The sequence below is a fragment of the Vombatus ursinus genome, unplaced genomic scaffold, assembly GCF_900497805.2.
Source record: "Vombatus ursinus unplaced genomic scaffold, bare-nosed wombat genome assembly UNPS02012602.1, whole genome shotgun sequence".
Lineage (NCBI taxonomy): Eukaryota > Metazoa > Chordata > Mammalia > Diprotodontia > Vombatidae > Vombatus > Vombatus ursinus.
This window is the reverse complement of record NW_020952380.1, coordinates 3306429-3326784: the sequence shown is the minus strand read 5'-3', so window position 1 is coordinate 3326784 and position 20356 is coordinate 3306429. Positions and strand designations below refer to the sequence as shown.

The 20356-nt window shown below is 34.2% G+C and overlaps 1 protein-coding gene across 2 annotated transcripts in view; it reads left to right on the top strand.

The window, feature by feature from the left end:
- Positions 1–18040, top strand: part of TAB2 (TGF-beta activated kinase 1 (MAP3K7) binding protein 2) — a 114583-nt gene extending 96543 nt beyond the window's left edge. The window contains exons 4-8 of one of the 2 annotated variants that reach the window (XM_027857982.1): positions 9315–9475; positions 9701–9794; positions 10721–10801; positions 12346–12489; positions 15948–16031. In XM_027857982.1, coding sequence (XP_027713783.1) covers positions 9315–9475; positions 9701–9794; positions 10721–10801; positions 12346–12452 — 443 coding nt within the window. In that variant the 3' untranslated portion in view covers positions 12453–12489; positions 15948–16031. Of the gene's footprint in view, positions 1–9314; positions 9476–9700; positions 9795–10720; positions 10802–12345; positions 12490–15947 lie in introns of both variants that reach the window. The other variant, XM_027857981.1, reaches the window with a different exon arrangement.
- Positions 18041–20356: the final 2316 nt, after the last annotated feature.

Below are 20356 nucleotides of genomic sequence, written 5' to 3'. Positions count from 1 at the left end.
CACACTGGATAGAGTACTGGGCCTGGAGTGCAAATCTGCCCTCAGACATTTCTAGCTGTGTGACCCTGGGCAAGTCACTTAGCCTTGTTTGCCTCAGTTTCCCCATCTGTAAAGTGAACTGGAAAAGGAAATGGCAACCCACTCCAGTATCTATGCCAAGAAAATCCCAAATGAGGTCATGACAAGTCAGATATGACTGAAAACAACTGAACAACAACATTATTATTTTGGTCCTACTCCACCGTTATTCTCAACCTTTGTTATTCTTTTAACACTTTTGTTGTCATAAAAATAGAATTTTAGAACTATGGTGGGGAAAAAACTATGAAATCATCCAGGCCAACCCCATTTATAGACATGGAAACTGATGTCCGGAGTGAATAAATAAGTCACTTAAAGTCAATTAGCCGTTTAGTAATAACTAGTACTAGAAACCAGATTTCTGGACCTCCTTATCCAGTTCTATTTCTACTTTTCCATACTAACTCATTTACAATAACATTATGACTTAAACAGTAGTTATTTATCAGTTAGTGGCAAGTTTAATTAGAATCTAGATCTAGCAATTCTTCAGATTTTGTCTGCAAAATCAAGCAATTCTTTACTTGGTTGAAGAGTGCTGATTAAAATGAAATTGATTTAATTATTATAGTATAGAATTTATTGGTAAAGATGTATGTATGTATCCACACACCAAAATGCATTTAAGAGATGGGCAAGAAGAAGAGAGCAAAATAATTGAGGCAATATTTACTGATACTTAGGAATTTTTTACAAATTAAGTGTCAGGCCTTAAGCTATTTTGCGGTATATGGTGTGTAACGAGAAAAGGAGCAGACAGGTGATACAGTCCCAGCCAGTTCCTACTGTGGATTTGGAGATACATTAGTACTTCAGATGTATACTCAGCTTGTTTCCTGACTGAGCTTCTTTGTCATTGCTTGCCAAATTCAGGTACCAGTGCAGTTCTTGCCTATGGGAGTTAGGAAAAAGAAAAGGACCTTTAAGAGACAGCTAGATTTGGAGTGTAGGTTCTCTTCTCCTGGCCGCAACCCTTTGAACTTTTTGTGCAAAAAGCATTTCCCTAGTGGAATTCAAGTAATATTTGATCATTATTTTAGCGAAGAATTGCTATATCTTTTGAACTCCCACAATTTAATTTTTATGGTATAAGCCAGAGTGGTCAAACATATGACCCACAAACTGTAGCCAATGAATACTCCCATAAAATGTAATTGGGAATTACTTAACATAATAAACTAAAATACAATACAATAAAACATAGCTTTAAATTGTGATTTTTCTAAAGCAATATGCAACCCACAGGGATGCATTGAATTTGACAGTATTTGTGTAGGGAATCATTAAAATGTAGGGCAGCTTGACTCCATTTGTGAAAATGGTATTCCTAAAGTTGTGGAAACTTGCTGTTTCAGTGGAGTTTGGATGTAAATCAAAAGTAAATTTTGTTCTTGATTTTCTTCTTTGAGATCTGGAAGATGGCACATACAAATTTACCTTCATTTTCTTATAATGCTTGAAACCTGAATTGCTACTGCAGAGGCATTTCATGTTACGTTTTCCAAAAGAACATAAAATGAAATCCCCAATATCACATTTTCTAACTATTCTTTGAAACATGTCCTCAACACTATTGTTTTATGCTTGAATTTATTAAAAATATCTTTTATAGAGCCTTATGTTGATATGTTGCCATTAAAATATAGTTGAAATCACACATTTTGGGAGAATTAACCATATACAGTAAAGTATAATTAAGTATCACACTAAGTTTTTAAAGATAGGTTATTTGATACTTTACTGCAATAGATTCAAGGGGGTTAAGGGGAAGTAGTATAAGTTAATTAGTAAAAGTGTTAGGGCTTTGCTCTCACCAGCTGTAGTACCACAGTAAAAACCGGAAAACAAATTAAAACTGAGTCTTGTAGGACCACAAGAATCCTCAGCAAGAATGAGTGCGAACTCGAAGAAACAAAATGAGGGTGAGCTAATAATTTTGATTGAACAATTATAAGAAGATCTGCATGATGTTGAATTTTTTTTTTTTTTTTTCAGCCAAAGACAAGGTTTATTTGGGCAGACTCTTAAGGAGTCTGAACATTAGTGAGCTATTGGCTAGATTTTAAGAATCTGAGCAGTGGCTAGATTGATTATAAGAAGCTGAGCCTGATGTTGAATCTTTAAGAAGAATGTAACTCGTCAGTCAAATTATTGGCAAGGGATTTGCAATTTTTTACATTAAGACGAGACACTCCATACTACCTTTGCTTTCCTGGCTTTACCTGCCAAAGAATATTTTCTTACAGTTTACTTTTATGTGGAGGTAGTTTTATATTGTGGGAAATGGCAGAATGGACTCTTTTTAATTTAATCACCAAATATGAAATCAAAAGACTAAATCAAATCTACTATCAAAAAGGAATTCTCCATTACGCACCTTAATAATCTTTCCATGGCAGATAAACTTTCTACAGAGTAAGAAAACACGTTGTGTGTGTGTGTGTGTGTGTGTGTGTGTGTGTGTGTGTGTGTGTGTCGGTTCTCAAAACTACAAAATAATTCAAAAAAATTTGGATGGATGTTCATTTTACTATTTAGAGTTCTATTCAGAATTGTCATTCTGGTATTGAGCAATATTTTTGTAATGTTGAATATATGACAATTACAGTGAAGAAGAAGGTGATAAACTATTAATATGTATCTTTTTTCAAAAAAAGATGGAGAGAGAATAGGAGAGAATGAGTAGTGGGGATTTTTTTGATCCTTGTTATCGTCATTAGCTTATCTGCTGAAAAATCAAAACTCTTATTTTCCACAACTTGGCTGAAAGTAACAGCAATAATAAAATATAAAGAGATTGTTAATGTTTTCCAAAAGAACATAAAATGAAATCCCCAGTATCACATTCTGACTATTCTTTGAAACATATCCTCAACACTATATTGTTTTATGTGACTTTATTAAAAGTATCTTTATAGATCCTTACCTTGGTATGTTGCCTTTAAAATGTAGTTGAAATCACACATTTTGGGAGAGTTAACCCTATAGAGTATAATTAAGTATTACACTATTCTAAATAATAGTGTTCATTTGTTTTAAAGAAATTCAGTTTTTTTAAATATATATATATCATATAATATACATGTAGTATATTATAAATATATATTGTACATTATACATTATGGTTTCTGACTAAAGGTTTGGACTGTTCAGTAAAAAAGACATCTATTAACATTATTTACATTTAAACAATTCAGTTAAGTTCAGCAAATGTTTTAAGTGCCTACTATGTGCAGCAAGTATGCTAATGGTGTTTTTAAAAACTCATAGAATAAGCACTCCACATACTATCCAAATCATAAGTTTGGTTTTCCTTTGCAAATCACCTTTGGCTAAAGCTATTGTTGCCACTTTATCTACCCACAAATAAGAAAACACAGGGAGTTATGACAAGGTTGTTTTGGTTTTGATTTGAAGCTGATCAACTCTAGGTGGGAGAGAGAAGAATGTACTGATATCCTTTAGAAAATATTGTTGCTTTCTAAACTTGATAGCCATTGCAAATTGTAACAGAAAATTCACCTTTATTGAACACAACACCATACCACACCCCCACAGCGTACCTTGTAGTGTCCAAAGGAAAAACAGAAAATATTTCTAGGATATATATGTACTGTCTTTCTATAGTAGTTCTCTTGGAGCTACTATAGAATTTTACTTTATTGACATTTTAATTAAGCTTTTCCATGCCTAAATAAAGGTAAATTAGAAAACATGCCTTCCCTGATAGGCTCTGGAATCAGAGACTCTAACTCCAAATCCTACCTCTAATGGTTGCAGGGGAAAAGGGGGCGAGGAGGTGATGGGTACATATTGAACACGTCATGTGATTGCTTGGGCTGTAAAATGAGGGGATTGGACTTGTGATGGCCTCAGAATTCTCTTCTGACCTTAGATCTGTGATCCTAGATGACCAGAAAGTTTTCCGAATTGCTCAGACTAGTGTTCTCTTTCAGAAACATTTGTAGTTTCTGTTAATGCCTCTTAAAGGTATTTAAATTTAACAGAATTTGAGTAATTTTAATAGCCAGAAAATGGATTTGTACACAAATCTTACTTACCTCACTAAAATTCAATTTGAGGTACAGATTATAAACATTACAGGAGAATACTTTTTCTGTTTCCTTTTTTTTTTTTTTTTTTTTTTTTGTTATCTCACTAAAAGCAAAATAGTGTAATCCAAGCTTTCTTGGCTAAAAGATTTTATTACGTTGTATGAATGTTAAACATGTACCTTGGGTTATTTCCGTGATAGAAATAGCTGAACAAAAACCCATCAAGTGACCATCGCTTGTGACCTTATTGTCGCATTTTAAAATATATGTAAACACCCAATAAATCATGTTAAAAACACATTAATGTTCAAGGAACCTTGAAAACAAACCACAAATTCTTAGGTGCTTTTTAATGCTGCATTTCTATAACAAAGGGGATTGAAAATTCTTATTGCCTGTTCATCTTTATTCAGTAAGTATTGACCAAGTACCTTGAGCAAGGCAGTAGGTACTATATGAAATACAAAATTGAATATGACATTGCTCACTGCCTTTTAGAGGATTTTCTAGTACATAATTTTTTTTTTTAAATTTCCTTCTCCAAAAACAACCAAAAAATGCTATTAGAAGAGAGAAATGAAAGCTCAGTAAAATCTTAATAATTTCTGAATGAAAAGTTAAGAACATGGATTTAGAATTGGAAGTGATTTTAGAGGCATTTGGATCAGAGGTGTCAAACACCCGGCTTGCTGCCAGCAACAATTGCAGGCTTATACCAGATTAAAATGTAATTGGGAAATATTTAGCAAAATAAGATTTTCTAAGTCAGTATGGGTCCTGCAAGGATCCATAAAGCTCTTGCTTCCAGAGTTTGACATCCCTGATGTAGACCAACCCTCTGATTTTACAGGCACACCTGAGACCTAGATTGACTTCTCCCCTCCTTCTTAAATCTTCATTCTCTCTTTCTCCAAGGTCGCCTCTGTCCCAAAAAAAACTTTTACTTGACCCTACAAGCCTGTTAGCTATTATTCCCTATCTTTGCATCCTTTTGCAGCCATAATCCTAGAAAAAAACTGCCTATTTCTTGACTCCACTTAACTCTCCTCTCACTTCTCAACCCAATTGCACCAACTCCAGGGCCTTTTTTTCACTCTTTGTTCTTCACCCCTCTGTTACGTATGACATTGTTGATGACTTTCTCTGAGTTTTAGTGACATTACTCTTTTGTCTCCTCCAACCTGACTACTCTTCTGTCCTCTTTGGTGACTATGGCCCTCATCCCACTTCTGCCTAATCATCATCTCATCAGTTCTAAGGTTCACTTATCATCTCTATGCAGATGATTCTGAGATCTATATATTGAGCCCTAGTGTTTTTTCTGAGCTCCAAACCCCATATCACTGACTGCCCATTGGACATTTTGGACTGTGTGTCCTATAGGCATTCCAAAATAGTACTCATTTTTTTCCTCTTAAAACCTACCCCCAACCCCTTCCCAATTTCCACATTTCAATCAAGGGTGCACCATCCTTTGAATCACTCAGGTTCAGTACCTTAGAGCCATCCTCAACTCTTCAGTCTTCCTCACCTTCACATTCAGTCAGTTGCCAAATCTTGTCAGTTCTACCTCACTGTCTCTTACATGCATTCTCTTATATTCACCTGAACAGCCACTGTTTTTCTGTATTCACGCAGCTACCATCTTAGTTCAGTTCCTCATTGCCTCTTGCTTGAATTATTCTACTAGCCTCTTTTTTGGTCTCCCTGCCTCAAGTCTCCCCCCTCTCCAGTCCATCTACTCTGCATAAAAATTACTTTCTGTTTCCCTGTATATGCTTTATATCTACTTATGGAAGATAGGTATTTAAATGTTGTTGATAGATTCCTGGGGTTACACAGGTCGCCAGCAGCATAGCCTTTTGGAATCTAAATCTTCTTACTCCAAATCCAGCACTGTTTCCATTGTACAGTGTTTCATTGGGAAGATTGTAAATCCTTAGTTTTTATTGTAATAATTCCTCTGACTTGATAATCCCCAGAACATCATACTTACGCTGTTAATTTGCATAACATGCACTTTTTTTCATAGAAAATATACTATGTGCTGACCATCAGAAGTCCACATTAGTAGATGCCAGATTTATGAGGTTTTACTGTGTGGACAAAGTACTGTTACAACAAAGTTGTGTGTATACCAGCGCAATCTTATTTAACCACCCCCTAACTACATCTTGTGTTGCTGTTCTCATTGTTTCTGGGTTACATTGAAAGCAGTCTAAATATTTATAGGAATTGGATTCAAGTGTGTTAGACAACCTTGGCTTTTGGCGATATAGGTGTGTAAGTACAACTCCATATTGTTCTTAAGCCACTCCATCTGTTAGATAATGAGGAAGTCAAGCTGTAACAAACTTTGCATAATGATCTTCAGCAGTAACCCTTCTACTCACCTCACCTTTCCCCATGGAAAAGACTTAACTGTCTATGTTTTACTTCTGTTAGTGAGGTTGTCCTGTATTTCTGTGTCTAAATACTGGCCTACCATAACAGTTTGTTCTGTGTAATATTCTTTCTAGAAAAAAAGACCACTGCAATTTGCTGTTTCTCTTCCAAATCTTACATCCTTTCTCAAGCAAAAAATGAAAGTTTTTAATTTCTTACCAGTAATGTCATGACCCCACAACTCTGCCCTTCCATCCCCACTTCTATGTACTAGTCTAGTACTTGTTCTCCCTCTTCTTATATCAGTCCTTAAAAGTGTGCTCTCCCAAGTATGCCTCTGCTTCACATAACACATACCACTCCACTTTGGAAGTAATGGAATAGAGAGAAGTTAGTCAATGTCCTTACAGTTTATTTCTCTCTCCCACTTCACTTTCCCCTCTCCTTTCTGCATTTTCTACTCCCCCCTTTATTAGCCTTCACATTCCCTCCCCATTAAATATCAAATGCTTCTGCTGATGTTCAGAGCATTTCCCCCCTTTATTTGCTAATTCACTGGCAAGTAATAAAAGGCTAACATTTTTGTGCTGGTTGTGAAGAGGCAAAAATGGTGATCATGGAAGGCTTTTAAGAGGACAGGAATGATAATGGCATAAGAGGGCTCTGAGCATTCTTTAACTCTTACGGGATCTATATAGCTAATCTTTGTAATTCATTTTGAGAAATGCTTCTGTATAAGAACTTGAGCTAGTTTTAACCTTAAAGACATTTTGAAATATTCCTTCTGGTCTTTCTATATTAGTTTGGACCAAAAACTGCCTTTTGCAACTTTGGTTTCATAGCTTTTTCAGGATTCTCTGAATCAAACATGCCTACCTAAAACATCACTCTCACTCCTGCATGCAAACAGTTTGTGTATCTCCCAGCTACCCTACTCTGAACGACATGACTGGGGGCTCAGGGACAGCTACCTTTTAACTAGGAGAATGCGTAGTCACCAGCTTTTCCCCATCAAGGCTATCTGAGGTAGAAACTTTAAAAATTCTGGTTGGAAAATCAGTTCCATCATAATCAAACATAATACATTATTCACTTGTTCTGTGCGTGATATTTAATAGATATAATTTTATTTAAATAGTCTTCATTGTAGCTTAAAAACAAAATATTGTTTTGGCCTTCTTGTTATTTGAGTGGCCTCTCTAGCTAAGTTTGTATTTTGAGGATGAAGGATTTGGAGGTGAGCATGGAAGGTGTTTCTTCTGTGTATTCTTTTTTGCTCTTTTTCCTGTCTCTTTTTCTTCATTAATAATCTAATAATTACTAGAATCCATACTTCTTTTTTAAGGTAATAAACAAGTATTTCCAGTGTGGTCAGTTCTTCTGTAGGATAGGGAAAGAAAAAGCAGAAATTTAAACCTATAAATTTCCTATTTTAGTGTCTGATGCTTTGGTCATTAAGGGAATGTGTGTGTGTGTGTGTGTGTATGTATGTATGTATGTATGTATGTATGTATGTATGATGCCTACTATGTGCCAGGGCCTGTGCTAAGCTCTTTTTATAAATATTATCTCATTTAATTCTCATAACAACCCTGCAACATAGTTGCTGTTATTATCCCTATTTACAGTTGAGGAAATTGGGGCAAACAGAGGTTAAATAACTTGTCCTGGATCACTCAGGTAGTAAGTATCTAAGGCTGGATTTGAATTTAGGTCTTTCTGCCTCCATAGCTGTCATTCTAACCCCTGTATCACCTTGCTGCCTAAGCTCATCTAGCTGAGCTTTGGAATCCATTGAGCATTTTCTTAGTTGCTTTTCTACCGCCCCAGGTCAAACCCCAGTTAATAATCTAGGTTCTATAGTATACTATATGGTACTATTCAGTGACCAGGATAGCAATTGATTATTCCTTTAAGAAATTAATTTTATGGAAATGGTTTGCATGATTGCATGTATATAACCTATATCAAATTGTTTACTGACTTAGGGAGGGAGAAGGAAGGGAATGAGAGAATTTGGAACTCAAAATTTTTAAAATTGTTTTTACATGTACTTGGGAAGAAACGAAATATTCAGAAAAAAGAAATTATTGGTTCATTCTTTTTCATTGAACCACTAAATATTAGAACTAAAAGAGAACTGCAACACTTAAAGAAAATTGTAACACTTAATCCAAATCTTCCCCCTCACGCCCACTCCTACTCCATTTTAAGAAAGAAAAAACTGAAGTCTATAGTTAAGTGACTTAGTAGGGTAATGATAGTGTCCCAGAACCATTGTTTTGGTAGAATCAGATGGGACCTAATATGTTCAGGAATCAAGTGTTGAAGGCATATTGTTTTCTTGTCTTTTGCCTTTCTTTTCTCAGGTCTAGTTCAGCGCTTGGCACATAGTAGGTGCTTAAATGCTTATTAGATTGATTTCAATGTGGAAAATTTACATAATCTGTCTTTCAGAAAGCAGTATTTGGCTTATCTAAATGATCATATTCATCCTTAGATTTGACAAACCAGGAGTCAATATTCTAACATGCAGATCTAAAACTTTTGATCAAAGTGGCCAGTTAACAAATTGAAATACTTTTTACTTTAGCTGATCAAAATATTGTTGGTATTAAAAATGTCCCTGTTGTAATAAAAGAGATTTGGAATCATTAAGGAAATCTTATTATTTTTCAGAAATACTGATTTCTATTTCTACTTCCAAGATTTTCCAAGGTTTTTCGAGTATTACTTTAATAAGCAGTTAAATAATCTGGATAGGACCTTATGTTTTTTAATAATGTATTGCAGCTTTACTGGTACACCAGAAGGCCAGGATGGAACGACTTCAACGAGAACTTGAGATTCAAAAGAAAAAGCTGGATAAACTAAAATCTGAGGTCAATGAAATGGAGAATAACCTAACTCGGAGGCGCCTAAAGAGATCAAATTCTATATCCCAAATTCCTTCAGTAAGTTTTAAGTCGTAACTGCCATTATCTGTATATTTTAGCATATTACCAGCTGCCCTTTCATAAAAGAAAAAAACTTGACTTATTTCTACAAAATTACAGTTAAAACCTTTTTTTTTCCCTATTTCCTACCCTCTATTAGACTTCCCTCTCCCCAGACTAACTTAACTTGAATAGTATTTGAGGATTAAACAGAGATCTATCTTACATGGAATTATTTTTCAGCTTGAAGAAATGCAGCAGTTAAGAAGTTGTAATAGACAACTGCAGATTGACATTGACTGTCTAACCAAAGAAATTGATCTTTTTCAAGCCAGAGGTAAAGTATTGACTCAGTGCATAATCATCTGAAATACTTTTCATTAATTTACTTTTTCTTTCTTGCCAAAAAATCATTTATAATTCATAATCCTATTGTCTAAATATTTGACCATTTATTAGAGTACTTTTTTAAGGAAAATTGGCATTTCCACTATATTCTCAGGGTTGTCAGAAAGTATATCTGTATGGTTGGTCTAAGCTACCTTTTTATTCATCAAAAGAGACAGGATTATTCTGCTACATAGTTTTTGAATATTTGAAGAATTAGTAAAAAGAAATATATTTTCAAGGAGATTTTTACTAAATATTGAAGCATTTATTTTTGCCATTTCTCTCTTTTTTTCTTTTTTTTTTTTTAAACCATTCAAAGCTCTTGCTGTTGAAAACATAAAGACAAAGGCCTCTACTTCAGTCACAATTTTATTTGGCATTAAAAGAGAAGAAAATAAATAAAATAAATGACTTTAAAGTATAGTTCTATGGTGCATGTTTTTCGCTCTATTTACTATGTGTTTTCTACATGTTCTCAGTAATAAACAACAGATATTTTATAGAATAACTTTGTTTATAATTTCATTTAGCCCTATGTAACCTAAACTTACAGTTGGAGAAGTAGAAAAAGCTCTGAGAGGGGAAGAAGTCAACATAGTTGGAGTTTAAAATGTAGTGTTTAAAACAGGGTTTTAGAGATTAAGCTCCAAATTATTTCCAATTCTGCTACTCTTACCTCATTTCTTAGAAGTTCTTTTCCTTATTTACTCTTGATTGAAAATTAAGGGTAAACTCACACTTCACTGAGAGTTGACTTTAAAATGAAATCAGTGAAAAGGATTACCAATATTTATGTTTTTATGATTGTTAGGAAGAATATTTTTAAAAACAAATATTTTTGAGCTTTTAAAAAAAACCTATTTTTTGTTTCAGGACCACATTTTAATCCCAGCGCAATTCATAACTTTTATGACAATATTGGATTTGTAGGTCCCGTGCCACCAAAGCCCAAAGGTATGTGGAAAAATGTCTTACCCTGAAAGAGCAAAATTTTTAAATCCCATGTTATTTTTAACAGCTTCGACTCTAGGAGCACATGAGTTGAGCGCCATCTGCTTTAATCTATTTCCATTATTGGTGAATTCATTAAAAGGATTTTTCCTGTTATTTTAGATTTGGGGAAAAAATTTTCAAAGTTGTGTAAGTACAATTAACCATATTTTTTTTTAACTTTTGCATGCATTTAGTTTTTACTACATATTACTCAAATATTGAGTCTTAATAGATATTCACCAGTTGCAAAAATTTGTGTTCTGAAATGTCACATGAACACTGCCCTTATCTCCCAAGTTTGGGTAAATTTTTAGACTCTTAAGGTCGTAGAAAAGTTCTTTTTCAAAAGGGAGGATACAGCTGTTTTTGCTTTAAGAAAATTTCACATGTGAAAATCTGATTATTTAAATTAAATTAGGGATGCTTATTTGTATTTTTAAAGGATTCATTGGTTCCTTTAAATGGTGAGCACCTAAAATATATTTAAAATGTGACTTGACTTAAACACACTTTTTCAGGAGTATAAGTGTTGAATAAAGTGAGGCAGACTACTGGCTTATTCATCAGTATTATAAAGTTGTAATGTTATGATTTTATTGACATGACAAATAGGTCAGCCTTTTTAGGAAAATTTCAACAGAAAAGAAATATTCAGTTAGCTAATCAGTGGCCTAGTGGCAAGAGTCGAATCTAATGTCAGCGTCCCAGAGTTTGGATTCTAGCTCAGCTTCTTGCTACCTGTATGGTGGTGGTCAATCAACTTCACTTTCTCTGACCTTCACTGTTTTTTACCCATAAAATGAGGAAGTTAGTTGATTCTGAGTCACCTTACAGCCATAAATCCTATGATCCTGTATTAGTGTTTTATAAAGGCTGTTTGGTGTCCATGAGAAAGGAATCCCACAATTAATAGTCAGTTCTGAAGATTCAGAGCATATGGACCCACACAAAAAGTAATCTACAGTGAAAATTTCTCAAAAGACAATATGTATGTTAAGAATTTGTGCCTCTTTTACATAGCAAAGAATTATAAAGGTCAATGAGTGAAAAGTTTCAGTTTGAATTACAGCAGAAAAGCAATAAATGATTAAAGCCAGAACAGGCATTTAGAAATAAAACTTAATTATGTATGTATCCTGAAAGAATCCATGTCAGTTTAGATGACAAGGGTAGTGACATGACATGAATTCTAATAATAAATTCTGATAATAAAATGAAAGGAGAAGGAGAGCAAAGGAAGGATGAAACTTGTGGGAATGGCTTAAATAAGAAATATTAGACTTTTAACATTGTAGCCTAAAAAAAAAAACAGATAAGTATTTTATTACATAAAAATATTTAACTTTCCCATCAGGGAGAATGAAAATAATAGAAGCAAATTAAGTGGCAGTTAAAAGTAGATTGCCATTTTCCAAATTCATTCTGAAAATATGACTAGTTGAGACAGTAAACTGCTTTACTTGAACTCATCAATAAATAAACAATGTCCTTGCTTTTATGTGCAGGTGAAGTTGAGGCAGCAAAATTGACTTCAAAACTTATCCTTGAAGAAGGAAGCTGTTTTCTAATGGTTTTAGAATCATCTTTAAGTATTTTATTCCACCGAAGCTAAAAGCTAATAAGTTTCATGAACAGAAACTAAAAACCTTGTGAGTTTCCAACAGTGAATCTAGTATTGAAATATGCAAAATTATTTCTGCCAATATTGGTTCGGCTATGAATTAGCATTTTTTGTTGTGCCTTAAGTAGAGAATTGTGTGTTGTGAAAGAAAATACAATCACAAGGTGCTTCTTATGGCTGCTGGGGGAAAAAACTTATTTTCTGGAATCTGATTTTTCGTTACATTGAGAATTCAAAAGTTTGCATTTTACCACATTTTGAATTACACTGTAATTCTTTTTTCTTAATATGTACTCCTTTTGGCTAGGATACTTCTAAAGTTGATTTTTCCCCATGCATGTTTTCTGTTACATTCTATAAATACACCATTATTTCTTTGTCAAAATACCTCAGACTGTCTAGCATAAGTCATCGATGTTCATATTTAGAAAAATATGTTCTGCTTTTAGAGTAATACAAATTAATATACCTTGTGATAGTTCTGAGCTTTACCATATTGAAAATTGATATGTTTATATTTGAGCAAAGTATTAGCAGTTTCCTCTTAATGAAAAAAAAAATTGATTGTCCTGTATACAGATAGACTTTATATGAGAGCTTCCTGGTTATTAAATTGAGCCTTGTGGTATTTGATAATGTAAAATAAATATCATCTTTATTGTCTCAGATCTTTACCCTAAATCAAGTCTGCCCTAAATACCAGATTTTATTTTCATATCTTTTTCTTTATTCTTCAAATTTAAAGCTTAGGAAATAGTACTTCTCCATTGATGGAGTGATATACTTGATGAGGGAAAATTATACCTCATGTAACAAATTTCTTACTGTGACACGTGATCGTCTATACACACACTTTAGTCAACTTTTAATTGTCCATTACCTACTTAGCTGAAAAAAGACTTTAAACCTTGATGCTGCACTATCTCCCTGGACCATTTTAAATAGTATTTGAATGCTTTATAGAAAAATATTGACTGGCCATGTTTCCATATAACCTCAGTAGTCTGGGGTAGTTGAGATTAAGGACATTAAGAATTTGTAAATTTTCATACACATGGTGAACTCAGAACACAACCTCAGGAGGTGTTTGATCCTAATGTGCATTGGTGAATAACCAAGCATGCAGGCAAACCTAGTGTTCATCATTGTTGAATAGAGCTGAAGCATAATTGTCATGGAGACAAAAAGGAGAAGCAACCTCAGAAAATTGTAATGTTTAGGTATCAGAATCATCAGTACAAGATTTAATGGGCATTGATTGTTGTTGTGAATAAAGTTATGTGTTATTCATGAACAAAATATTGTTATTTATTAATAAAATGAATTCTTTGGTTAGATTTCTAAGTGGCCATACCTATCGTAGTAAGAAGTGTTTTTTGTTATTAAACTTGACAGAATTTCTTCACTGTAGAAAGATCTTTACTATATAAAGCTCTATTACAAAAGCACACAGATTTATATATTATATATTTTCAAAGTACCATTGCTCTCAGTAGGCAAAGTTAGTTTTCTTTTTACTCATGAAATTAATTTTGCTTCTTAAATATGTTTAAGATAATTAATATCAGCTTTGGTTATGTGTAGCAACCTGATCACACAGTTTTGAAATCCACCTTGCATTTTCCCCTTGATAATCCATAAAATGAATTGATGATGATGCCTTTGCCTTTGCACATGAAGCCCAAGGTTACTCTAGGTACAATGTATTGCATGTAGTCATGCTGTCTTCCTATAAGAAGAAAATCTATATTCATTTTATGTAAGAAGAGAAACCTTTATTTTGCTATGTATTGATCAGACTTGAAAGTCATCATCTTATAATTTCCCTCTTATTTGCATTTTTATGTAATCCACCAACACAAATAATTAACTCTTCGTATCAGGGGTTCTTAACCTAAAGTCAGAGGAGTTTTTCCAACCTCCCGCCCCAAGAAATTAGTGGATAAATTTCAAGAGTCCATAAACCTGCATGGGAAAAAACAGTTACACCTTTATTTTCATTAACCTCTGAATGAATTTTGGAAGTGGGGAAACATATTAAAAGATAGTCTCTGCTCTCAAAAAGCTCATATTCTAATTGGAGGAGACAACACATAAAAGAAAGTTCAGCTGTAGGGCGAGTGGTAAGGCCTGATGGACCTCCGTCTCATCAGATGGAATAGTTGTTGATTTCTGTCTCCTTCAAATGCTGTGACATGTCAAGCAGCCAGGAAGAAAGGGAGAAGACAAAAGGAGTAAGGCATCGCTTGTGGTGGTGGCACTTCCCAACACACAACAGTCCCAAATAGATACTTTGATAGGAACACAAAATAATAAAAGAATTTTTGTGCCACTTTGTTAACTCCAGGCCTCATCTTAAAATATTTCATTTAATTTAAAGCCATTTCAAAAATGCTTTTTTTTTTGTTGATTTTCATTTTTAAAGAAAATAAAGACTGATAGAAAACGTATCACTTGAGACTTACTTTTTTTTAATTTTAGTAATTTTTATTTTGAAGTTATTTTGAACTTGACAGTCAGCAACAAACGTGAGCAAAGAAGACTAAAGAGGCTCACATGTGAAACCACGAGTCTCCATTATGTACAACCTGTATTTTTAAAGGAAGATAGCCAATTCAGCATGCCAGTTTCAGAGCTGTCCCACTTGGCTTTCTCTTTTTGAACCTTATGTTCTCTGCTTTTTTTTTTTTTTTTTTAAATTCTTCAATGATCCTTTCTTTTCTTTCTATATTTTGGTGTAATTATTTCTAGTCCCTTTCTCCAATTAAGAAAAACACCTTATAACAAATAAGCATAACCAAACAAAATAAATCAATACATTGACCATGTTTGACAATGTGTGTCTCAATCTTCCCTTTGAGTCTCCCACTTGACAGGCAGTGGATTGAATCACATTTTCAAGACAATATAGAGAAGAAACAAAATGTTCAGACAAAAACAGGTGGTAGAAGAAGGGGAAGCTTTTATGCTGCTCCAGTAAGAAATAGAACTAGACTTCAATGACATGCACACGTGGTATTTTAGTTTAGTAACAGACAATCACTTCAGAAGCTGTAGTGGCCTATTAAGAATCTTTTTCACTACCATAGTATAAGCAAAATAGAACTGAGGAGTAAGGCATAGGATGTATAGCATTATTACTGAAAATTGCTCCAAATCAAATGAGCTTCTCTGTATCTCTTTTCTCTGTTATAAATTGGGGGGGGAGGGATGATGCCCTGCAACCCCACCCCCACACACAGGAATACTGTGACATTTAGATAATGTCTGTAAGTGGTGGTGTTCCCCAGAGGAAGAAGCAAGGGGATGAAAAGGGTAGGATGTTATGGTGTGAGGTAGTGGTTAAACTTGGTTAACCTATTACTTGATGCTATATGTTAAATAGCAACCTTATATTAAAATTATACAATATTTTAACAGACCTTGTGATTTTTTTTTCCTCTCTAGCTTTGATTTCTAACTGAAAATGTTTTTGACTTCTTGCAGATCAAAGGCCCATTGCCAAAACACCAAAATCTCAAGACGCAGAGGAAGATGAGGGAGCTCAATGGAATTGTACTGCCTGTACTTTTTTGAACCATCCAGCCTTAATCCGTTGTGAACAGTGCGAGATGCCAAGGCATTTCTGAGCCACAAGGCCCAATATCTTCTCTAAAAAACCGTAACAGATTTTCAAGGAACTGTTCTATCATTGGGGAAAAAATGTTTCATTGATACATAGGATTTTGCAAAATTGAAGGTGTGACAAGGTGGTGTTTTGCTTATGTTAAATGGCAGCCCACAGAGATAACAATACCTCAGTGTTGTGTTGTAGGCAGTTGAAATTCATCACATGAAAGGTAATCTACTGAAAGACTTGGTTGCCAGCTGCCTAAACCATGTACAGTATTACCAATATCCCATTAAGGATAACTCTTGTGTTCAATACGTGGGTGTTCCCAAAACAACTTTTCCCCCATGTCACTACTGAATTTTGACAGGGGAAAGTAATAGAATGGTAGCTTTTTTGTTTTTTAAAGCTTTCAGTGAAACACTACATAGATGGAAAAAATTAAAAAGGAACAAGATTTAACTATTTAAACTGTTTGCTGCCACTTAGTGCCAATGGATAGGGGAAGAACTTGACAATTCTGTGGTACTCTTGGCCTTGTATTTGTCTTCCCTGAAAACATCTCTACTCTGTGAAGTTAGCATCAGTCCAGTCATGTCTAAATATGAGAAGGGAAACAGTGTGCATTGTCTGTAGAAGACAAATGGTGAAATACCCTTGCTTTTCTTACTGTACATAGCTCTAGAGCCTGCTTTAAGTGACTTCTTTTCTTTATTATTTTCTCATATTTCTCTATGTATAGTGTAATAGTCTTTTGTTAACTTTCTTTTTTCCCCTTTAGTGATTAAGCACGATCATGTCCTTTTTTTTAAAAGCTTTATCTGAGAGAAGCAATGCCTTAAATTAAATTAAAAAAAGAGCATTAATGAAATGAAACGAAACTATGCACAAAATAACTTTACTCATTCTGTGCCTTGCCCTTGTAAATGCTGTACTGTGAAGACCTGCAGATGCAGCATGGTAAAAATGCAGGAAATATGGGAAGATTTATGCATTTAGTTCACTCTGTACAATGAATTTTATGGTGGGTGACTCAACAGTGTTTTGTTCTTCACAAGGCAACTTAAAACAACAGATTATCTTCAACCTACCAAGAGAGCAACGAGAATAAGCTTGTTTCATCCGCCTGGGGTGTTGCAGAACTTTCAAGAGATATTTATTGAGGAAGTACACACAATATCAAAACCAGCAACTGCATCATACAACCTTCCCCCCCCCTTTTTTTTTGAGAGAACTTTTAAGTATTTTACTGTTTGGGCAATCAGTTTCTAAACCTGACTTGGTGGCAGTGTCACATATATTTATAAAATGAGGCTAGCCATATTTAGGAAAACAGAAGAAAAGCTGGAAAAGGAAAAGCCAACAAGCAGACTTGAACACTGAAGCAAACCTCAAGCATCTCTTTATTTTGATTTTTTTTTTAATAAGGAAAACTACTCAGATGATCAGGAATGTATGTAATTGAATGAAATCAAGCAAAAGGAATGACAGTATGCATTTATAAAGGACAACATGAAAGGAATTCTGTAGCAGCACTTAGGATGAGGCTAAAGGAAGTACAAAAATGTAGCAAAAGGCAAGAGACAAAGTAGACTGTCATCCACAATAAACATTTGCGAGTGGACATTTTAAAACGGAACAAGATTATTACAAGCAGTCTAAGTGAATGCAAAAGCCTTGGCTTTGAGGGCTTTGCATTTTGTAGATGGGAAGAAATATGACAATCCCAAGTAATTAGGCAGAAGAACCAAAGCACTTGCATTTGATGCATTTTGTTTTTAAAATGAGGCCTTGTTTTTCTTCAGCTTCATCTGCAGTTCTATGTGAAGATTGATAAATCAGTTTTTACCTGTTTTATTAATAAAACCTAATTTGGATATCTTGAGTTGATGGTTTTGTGATTTAGATGGGCAAACTGTCTTTGTAACAGATAAGTTATTTATAAAAATTAAAAAAGGTTATATTCTAATGTTGAATTTTGTGACTTGTTTTTAACCTTGTAGAAGAGTGAGTAAGTATACTCCAGTGGAACATTAAATAAGCATTTGAACCAGGAAAAGAAATCAAAATGCACAAACTCCGTATTGTGGTGTTAGACTGGTTCACTTAGATTATTTTTCATCAGATCATTTGCCCAGTTTTCTCCACAACAGATAAAAAGAAGGTTGTAACACTGTTTGTTGTTGGTCTTTCAAAGGAGCTAGGACAGTGAACAGTAAGTCTCTTTTTCAGTGGTTTGTGGAGAGAGCCTTAATTTATGCAACTTTTCCTTGTATTTCTCTTCCATTTTAGACGCTCACCCCTGTGATGAAAGCAAGTGAAAACCTGTGGTGCAGTAGAAGGAGCACTGGGCATGGCAGGAGGCAGCCTAGGCTCACATCCTGATTTGGGCAGTTGCTGTTCCTGCCTCTCTATAACCTTAGAAAAGTGACTTTGCCCCTCTGGGCCTCGGTTTTCTCAGCTCTAAAAGGAGGGGGGATTGGAATAGATGACCCACTTATAAATCTTGAGATCCTGTAAGTGGTTTCAGGTCACTTAAATTTCAGTGGAGATAACTTTCAAATTTAGACTTTCCAAAAATTGTGAATCCCTTACTTGACCTTGAGAACAGAAACAAAATTTTTTCTCCAAGATGGTGATAAAAGAAAAGCACATTCTTAAAAGAACTGGAAAAAGCACTGGGTGAATCTGTCTTGAAATACAACAGGAAGGAAACACATCCTGCAGTGAGGGAGGATGATGCCAGCCTATGTTGATGGTCTTTAGACTACTTGAAAATGATTGAATTGAAGTGGAATGTGATAGTGTAAACCTGAGATGGAAAGATTGGAGCCTTTTTGTTTCTCATTGCTAATTATTCTTTGGTTCTGGTGTTCCTTGCATTTAGAAATGTATTGCTAGGCAGTTGATGTGAACTGTTTAAACTTCTCAGGGAAGCATGTCTGTGAAATTTGTCAGCTTTGCTCTTATCTACCGACAGCTAGTACATATTACTAAGATGCATTTCATACTGCATGTTTCTGTGTCAGTATCTGTGGTTTTGTTTTTTGGTTTTTGGTTTGTTTTTTTTTCAATTTTGGTAGAATTGATTATACATTTCTTTAGAAATTCCAGCAGCTTTTCTTAAATGAATGAACAGTCTGAGCTACATCCTACTCTTGGTTATGTTAATAATGGGAGGTAGGAATTGAGCAGTTTCACAAAATATATCGACCAAAAAGGAACTTATGTTAACCATTAGTTTTAACCTGTTGCCTTTTTTTTTTTAAACCAGTGCTGCACCAAAATGTGGGAAAATTGACTGAGGTCATTGATTTTTCCCATCCCTGTTACACAGCGGCAGAAATACTAACAAGCAGTGAAACAACTAAAAGTAAAATAGAGAACTTATTCATCCCTTAATTAAACTGGAGTTGGCTGTATGGTCTCAATTGTATTAAACCAGTAATTTGTTTAAGAGGCAGCAGCTAAGCAGATGGCTGATATAGATGAATTCTATGTCAGCATTTGTGAACTCATTGTGTTCTTACTCTTCTAGAATACAAGAATTCTATTTCTAGTCATCTCTACTCTTAGTATTTGTAGTCATCTCTTCATATATCAAGTGGAATCAATGTTTTTAATTTAAAAAAATAAAATTACATTATTAATATCCATTTTACTTGAAGGTTAAATGGCTGAAGACTACCTATTAAGTCAGGTTACTTGTATGTGGGTAAATGTAATTGAGCTAGCTGGAGAAAATAAAAAGCCTCTTCTGAGGGAGAACAATTTAGCAGCTTTGTATTTGTTAAACTGTGTTTTTTACCTGTGTGATACCTTCAGGAATCTGGCATTACAGGACAATTTTTAATAGTTAAATTTTGTATTAAAATGTCAAGTAATATGTCATTTTAGTATATTTATTCAGTAATTAACCTTCTACATTTCTGGCACATAGTTAATCAGACTAATAGTTACAAAGAAAGAATGCATTGCTACATGTAACTATTTAGGAAATCATGAGACCAGTAACAATTCTCTTAAAACTGCTACTTGTATAGATATAAATCTATGTAAATAAACATTAAAGGCAGCTTAGTCTACTGGATAGACATGCTACTAGACTCTGGGAGCCAGAAAAGTTGGAACCTTTTTCAGGTTTCACCATTAATTTACTGTGTAAGTTACCTAGTCTTTTTTTCTGTAGGCTTCAAATCCCTGTCTTTTAAAGTAGAAATAAACATACTAGTTAGAACACTATGCATCTCACAGAGATGTGGAGATAAGTGGCATTTCTAAAGTT